The sequence below is a fragment of the Neovison vison genome, chromosome 8, assembly GCF_020171115.1.
Source record: "Neovison vison isolate M4711 chromosome 8, ASM_NN_V1, whole genome shotgun sequence".
Lineage (NCBI taxonomy): Eukaryota > Metazoa > Chordata > Mammalia > Carnivora > Mustelidae > Neogale > Neogale vison.
The window spans coordinates 13802693-13809990 of record NC_058098.1 but is presented as its reverse complement, the minus strand read 5'-3'; the positions used below and the strand labels follow the sequence as shown (position 1 = coordinate 13809990).

General features: G+C 55.6%; 1 protein-coding gene across 1 annotated transcript; it reads right to left on the bottom strand.

Moving 5' to 3' along the window:
* Nucleotides 1-5508, bottom strand: LOC122915545 (osteoclast stimulatory transmembrane protein). Its single transcript, XM_044262297.1, is given in 5 exon segments — nt 1-456; nt 1752-2754; nt 4412-4560; nt 4562-4589; nt 5372-5508. Coding segments are annotated over 5 exon segments (1680 nt in total). The 5' UTR covers nt 5416-5508.
* Nucleotides 5509-7298: the final 1790 nt, after the last annotated feature.

Genomic DNA, 7298 nt, shown 5'->3' with positions numbered 1-7298 from the left:
TCAACCCTCTGCCGCGTGCTCTTGGTTCCTTCCAGTGGCCAGCGTGTGGTCTGCCTGTCTATCCAAGCTGGGTTCATGCTGGTAGACCGGGGTCCGAGAGCAGGAGGGAGGCCCCAGGGGCGGTCGCTGGCCTCCCTGCCTCTCATATCTGCGCTGGAGCCGGGTGTGCAGGTGGCGGACCCTCCTTGCCTCCTGGGCGGAGAAGAAGGAGGCGGCGATGGTGTGCCGCAGGCGCCGGGCATAGGTCTCCAGCAGGACGGTGGCTCCAGCCGCCAGCTGCAGGGCCCCGGCAGTCAGACAGGCAGTAGTGTGGGGGCTCTGGGCGGGCAGCAGCGGACAGCCCGGGGAGGTGAAGCGGAGCTCCCACTGGAAGGAGCTGTGAGCGGAGAGGTAGGGGCTCTCCGGAGGTGGCTGGTTGAAGAGGAAGAAGACGAAATCCAGGACTGTGTATGTGGCCTTCAAAGAGGAGAAAAAGGCCAGGTCAACAGACGGACACTGTAGCCATTCCCTGCCCCCCACCCCCTGTGGCCGCCTGCCCCCTCTGCAAAACAGGCACAGAAGTAGCCCAGGCTCTGGCCTCCTGGGCATTCATGAGCAGCAAACGACATGAGGAACCTGAAGCAGACTTTCTGGCAAATAAAAAGCACGGTGCAAATGCTATTTTTATTATCACATTCGGAACAGAACACTTTAGAGAAAACAAATGGGTGCTGTGGGTATTTTCTCTTTGCTAAGCCCTTAGCAAATACTTCAGATGTCTTTCTCATCAAATATGCACGCTCCTCTGAGGTTGAGCCCAGAATGCCTCACTGAAAAGATGGGCAGCCTAAAGTGGCCAGGCCAGGGGTTCTGTCCCAGCCAAGGCAGGTCCCAATATCCTGCTTCTAAGAATTAGGTTCTGCTCTTCCCTTGGGGTATACAGTAGCAGGTATGGGGAGGCCGGGAGGTCAGAGGTTGACCATTCAGACTTTGGAGCCAGACCTTTTTGCTTGGATCCTTGGTTCTGGCCAGGGCCTGCTTCTCCGCCTGGCTCCGCTCAAGGGGGCTCATGGAAGTATTTTATTTTCTTTTAAAATCAGAAAAAAGAAACGAACTTAAAAGTTGAAGAATACGTTTCACTTCAGAGATCATACAGTCCCTGATACAACTATCAGCTTCCGTCAACTTCTCTGGCACAGCCACGGGCCTCTATGTAAACAAAAGACAGGGCTGTGTTCTAAGAAAACTCAGTTTACGAAACCAGGAAGCCGGCGGGGTTTGGCGCAGGGGCCACAGTTGGCAAACTCCTGATCTAGATCTTTCGTAAGCCCTCCTCCCCTCTGATGCATTCAGCCGCGAGTTGTTCAGCGTGGTGAAGTGACTGGACCTCTCGTGGGTGCTTTCACAGGGGACCACATGTTAAGACTCACAATAAGCCGGCAGGCTGAGGAGGTTCATACAAGTGGGAAAAATGAAGCTAGGACCACCTTGCCACTCAGGAAAAGAGCAACCTGGGGGGTCAAATTGTTTCCAAGCCATTGGGTATCTGGGTCCTCATCTGCCATAGGGGTGAGAATGGGACCCACTGCACTGAGCAGTACTGGGAACGAAAGGAGTCTGTCTGCCAATGCCCCAGGGTTCCCCTAGCTTCTCCAAGGACTGGGACTTGGAGGCAATTAATATTAAATTGCAAATCAAGCGGTTAACACACCCCGCCCCTTCCTACAAGGAAATGACTCTACTCCTGGCACGGGTCCTGGCACTGAACTTACATCATACTTGACCGTGAGCGTGATGGGCACGGCAGGCAGCTTCTGAGCCCAGTCCACGGCCGCCTGAGCCAGCAGAAAGGCCACGTGGTCTGTGGCCACCATCACAGCTGTGACCATCAGGAACAGCGAGAGCAGCCCCAGCCTCAGGAGACAACTCAGCAGCTCCCCCTGGGACAGCCTCGGCCGGGCGGCCCAGAGCAGCCAGGCTGGTGGGGAGGCCACCAAGTTCGCAGCCTGGGTCTCCGCCAGCTGCCAAGCCAGCTGCCGGGTCACGTAGATGTTGTCAAACCGTAGATCGGTCAGGTAGCGATGGAGATACCAGCCCGAGTCCACTAGGAGGCCCAGCATAAAGAGCCCAGCGACCACCTGCTGGGTTCCGAGCACGGCTGCCCGGGCCAGGGACTCCAGGCCGGAGAAGTCCTCCAGCACCTGCCGGGTGACCCTGAGCATATGAAGCCGGAACTCGGAGCCGTTGCCCTGGGCCTGCAGGGTCAAGCCGCGTCTGCCTGCGTGCCTGGCAGGGCCCAGAGCCCCGGACGCTGCGTGAAGCTGGCGAGTGGTATTGAGCAGACTCTCCAGGGAGCCCTCGGTGACGCATCTCAGCACCTGGCCCGCTGCACCCATGTTGGCTAAGACGTTGGGCACCACAGCGACACCCAGGGTGGCTGTGCTCCAGGAGAGGAGCAGGCGGCGGCCCTGCTCCGTGCCCAGGGTAGGGATGCTGAGTGCAAACAGGCAGCGGGCCGGGGGCACCAGGCCCAGCACTAGGAAGACCAGGAGGCCCCAGACGATGGCCACTGTGGCGGAGGGTCCTGGAGGGTAAAGCAGCGAGGACACCAGCCAGTGGTGGGTCAGACCCGCGGCAGCGACAGCCAGGGAACTGCACAGCAGGAGCTGGGTCAGCAGGTGGCCACAGGTGGTTGGGACCGGCTGAGCGAAGGCGACCCAGGCGGCCTGCAGGGGGTGGAGGGCCTTGGAGAGCAGCAAGTGCCAGGACTTGCACCTGCACACAAGGAGATGGGGGGGGGCACTTTCAGGAGGGTGAGGGGTTGGATGTTGGCTCAATGCCCCTGATCCTCAAATCCCTTCCTTTGCTAATGGGCTGCTTGAGCCCCAGTGGTTGGCACTTTTCCCCCATGGGTCAGACCCAGCAGCTCACCCCAAACCCACAGGACCCAAGCTGAGCTAGTCAGAGGCTGCCCCAGGATCAGCCTCCCTGGGCTCATTAGGGAAGAGCCCAGTTCCGGGGGATGTGAGGATGGATGTCCGGGCTGCCTGTGACCATATTTCCAGGTTTGGGAGGGCGCCTCGCCCCGGAGAATGAAAGAATTGTGGAGAGAGAGAGAAGTACAGATGAGGGAGAAAAAGAAAGAGACAAAATTTGGGAGAGAGAGAGAGAGACACCGTTTCCCCTGAATTCACAGTCTTGGCTGGCTTCCTGTGTGACCCTGGACATTCCTTCTCTGCGGACCTGGGTCTCCTCTCTGATTCGGAAGCGTGGGGAGTGGATCTGCTGAACACTCAGGAACTTTTCTACTCTGTTGTCCTTGTATTTATTAAACAACTACTATATCGTCACCATTGGAGAAACAGGAACGAATTGGAATGAGAGTCCCTGTCCTCCTAGAGCCTGCGTGAAAGATGGATGGCAGAGCAATCAGTGAGAAGAGGTTGGGTTCTGGATACGTTCTGTGGGAGGAGCCAACACGACGGGCAGTCTGATTGGCTGCGGGAGTGAGAGGACGTGGGTGGTCAAGGATGACCTTGAGGTTTGGTGCGTGCGCCACTGAATCCCAGGTGTCATCCGAGATGGGAAATAAATGACATGTAAAATCATTGATTTATAGATGACGTTAAAGCCACGGGGCAGGAGGAGACTCCTTGGGACGCTGTGTTGGCAGGGAGGAGAGACACTGGAGGGCAGAGCCCTCGCCCCAGGCTGGGAGGCAAGAAGGAGGCTGGGGAAGGCGGGCCAGTACAATGTTGCAGCAAGAGGGGAGCGGCCACGTATGTCAAAGGCTGCTGAAGGTGAACGAGCTGAGGACCAAGAAATGACTATTGGATTTACCCACGGGGAGGTCCCCTGGGGACTGCCCAAGGGCAGCTTGGTGGCACCTCGGGCCAAAACCTAACTAGAGGGGGACTGGGAGAGATTGGAAGGAGTAGAATGTGAAACATGAATGAGCCAAGTCACGTTTGCAGTAAAGGTGTGCAGACAGGGTGCCATGGCCGCTGGTCGGGTAGGACCCTAAGTTTGCAGGTGGGAAAGCCAATCAAGAAGGGGACGTGGATGAAGGGGAGGCCCCCTGGAGTAATGTTTCAGGCAGTGGCAGCGGGTAAGATGGGCAGCGCAAAAGGGGAGGGGTGTGACGGGCAAAATGTGGGTGCCTACGTCTCAGTTCTTCTGACGCACGACAGAACCGTGGTGAAGGCACGGCCTCCAGACCGCCTGGGTTCAAATCTCTGCTTCACCGCTCACCATCTGTGCGACCTTGGTCAAGTTGCTTAATCTCTCTGTGCCTCAGTTTTCTTACTTCTGTAAGACATGTAACTCCTGTCTGTAACAGGAGGGAATAGAAGAAGCCCCTCGGTGGGTCGCTCTGTGTCTGGGACAGAATGAGGAGCAGGTCAGCGGTTATCTGTCACGAAAGCATCAATACCTTGAGGGGAGGGACGTGGTCTCTTTTGCTCACTGATGTAGTTCAAGTGCCTGGAAGAGAGTCCGGCATGTAGCTCCCTAAACACTTGTAGACTGTGGTAGGATGGCTTCTGTTTGCTCAGGGCGGTGGGAAAGCGAGGTCAGCAGATGGGAGAGCGAGCTGGCGGACGCAGTAGAACCTTGAAGAGGGAGGAGAGGTTGGAAAACAGTTGTGCAGGAGGTTGGGAGAGTTAATGAACCAGGGCAATGTCATCCGAGCTGGGCAGCACCAAGGACCCATTTGTGGTCAGAGATGATGAATTATGGCCTTTCTGGCCCCTGAGGGCATTTTTGTTTAGGACGGAAACCTCCACCTATTGTATAATGAGTATTTGGGACACGGTAGTTGTTAAAAGAATAGCAAAGAATATAACGGATAGGGGAAGGGAAGCCATCTGTAAGCCATACCGGAGGCCAAGGCTTGGGGGAGTGTTGGGAATGACAGGGAAAGCCGCTGCCATCTGCTGAGTGCTTACTCTGAACCCAACATGATGGCTAGCCCTGTGTGTGCATTTTCTCATTCAATTCTTTTTTTTTTTTTTAAGATTTTATATATTTGTTAGAGAGAGAGAGAGAGCACAAGCAGGGGGAGCGGCAGGCAGAGGGAGAGGGAGAAGTGGCCTCCCCTGCAGAGCAGGGAGCCTGATGTGGGGCTCGGTCCCCAGACCTTGGGATCGTGACCCGAGCTGAAGGCAGATGCTTAATGACTGAGCCACCCAGGTGTCCCTCAATTCAACTATCTTGTAGGCATTGTGACTACTCTCATTCACAGATGGAGAAACTGAGGCTCAAAGAGGTGGGGTTTACCCAAGGTCACACAGCTGGGGAATGGCAGAGTTTGAGGCTAGGCTCATACCCATGGTGCCTGACCCCTGACTGCTTTCTTGCCTGTGGTCCCAGGGTCCGGGGTCTGCAGACCTACCCGGTCCTGGCGAGGTGCTCAGCTGTCTCCCACAGGTCCCTCATGTTTCCTGAATGGCCGTGGATCTGGATCAGAGCAGGCAGGCTCGAGCAGTGCTGGCAGGTGGAGAGGAAGTGAGGCAAACTGTATTCTCTAGAACTTGGGGAAAACCCTGTTGCTTCTGCTTTTTGGCCCCTAATTAAGCCCTCCTGGTGGCTTTGCCCTGCCCCCTGAGGCAAGTGTCTCATCGCCTCCGGCAGGCAGGGGTGGGTGGAAGTGTGGGAGGAAAGAGCCTTTTCCAAGCAGTTAATCTGTGATCCTGAGAGCAGGAAGGGAAAATGTTCCCATTTTACAGAGAAAGAAACTGAGGCTCAGAAAAGCCCTCCTGCTTATTAGTGGTAGAGTCAGGGCTAGAACTCTGCTTGGCTTCCCCTTACCCTCCGCTTCCACAGTTGTGTGCCCCAAGAGGAGCCTGATCCCCAACTCTGAGCAGTGGGAACGCACAGAAGATCATTGGACCTCCGCTCTTTCAAGCATAATGGCTCTGGTCCCCCCTCTAGCTGGCTTTCTGTCGTTAGCTCTGTCCCTCCTTACCTGTGTGACCTTGAGGAGGTGACCCCATCAGTTTCCTCCTTTGAAAAGAGAGAAATGATAATAACAGTTAACATTTATGGCAAACTTGGCCAGTATCAGACATGCTTCTCAACAGCTCTATTTGAATTCCCTGAATGCTTATTTCCAACAACCGTTTGTGGTAGGTATTGCTATTTCCACTCTTCAGTGCAGAAAACTGAGAACCAGAGAATTAAGTAGAGACATAATTTATAGCCAACAGTCTTGCCCCAAAGTGGACTGGTCAGCCGCTGGGCTCTACTGGTGTGGAGGGAAAGGTCCACAAGGCTCGTGTTACCTTCCCATGCATCTGGCACTGCAAACAGCTGGCGCTTAATAAGTGTGAGGTCCCTGCTTGCACACTCTGCCGCAGTCATCGCCTGGCAGGTACACCTCTGGGCTGTTGGAAAGCCGGTCCCTATCTGGAAGCAGACACTCCACCCCAGCATCTCAGTGCTCTCTCACTGCCAGTAGGCTACCTCCTCCGGGAGCCTTCTGCTGTGCCCCCAGGCCTCCACCCTGCAGGACGGATGGCTCAGCGAGGAAGGGCACACCTAGATGGGGTTCCAGACTCCCCATCCTTTCCCTTTTAAGGACATGTTGCCTGGGTCACTTGCTCAGGCCTGAAGGAGGGTACTCTGCGGCCCAGAGAGGGGAAGTGACATTCTCACAGTCCCACAATCCAGTGAGACACACCTGTGACCCTCAGAGGGCCTGATCCCTTTCCCAGATCCCAGACCCCTCCAGGAAGCCAGGTCAGAAACCGAGTCTGCAGAGAACTGAGCACCCAGAGTAGACGGGGAGCAGGAAACCTGGGCGCCTGCAGAGGCCAGCCAGTTAAGGCAAGGAGCAGAGCAGACCAGACAGAAACAGCATTAAGTGCCACGTGTAGGCCCCCTCGAAAAGGACAGCTTCTACTCTGCTCCGGGTGAGAGTTGAAGCCCCTCGAAAAGAGGTTCAACATTACCAGACCTTCCAGTTTTTCCAAGGATGCCAATCATTCCCTTTTTAATGTAAAATTTGCCAAGTTTTTAAAGCCCCCATTTAAAAAAAAAGACCTCTGAGCAGGCCACTTGGAACAAGTCTGTGGGCCAAAGCCAGCACGAGGACCGCCAACTTCTAGTCTCTGCGGGAATCCTTGGTAGGGCTGGTGCTAGGGAGCTGGCTAGCTGCCCCTCTGAACCTCGGGGGCTCTGGGCCGGGGGTAGTACATCTGTACATGAACGCCAGCTTTGCCACTTACTATGCTGTGTGACCTTGGACGAGACACTGTCCTTCTCTGAATTCGTGTGGGCTCTGCTCTCATGAAAAGACTAATACCTGCCTCTTAGGATTG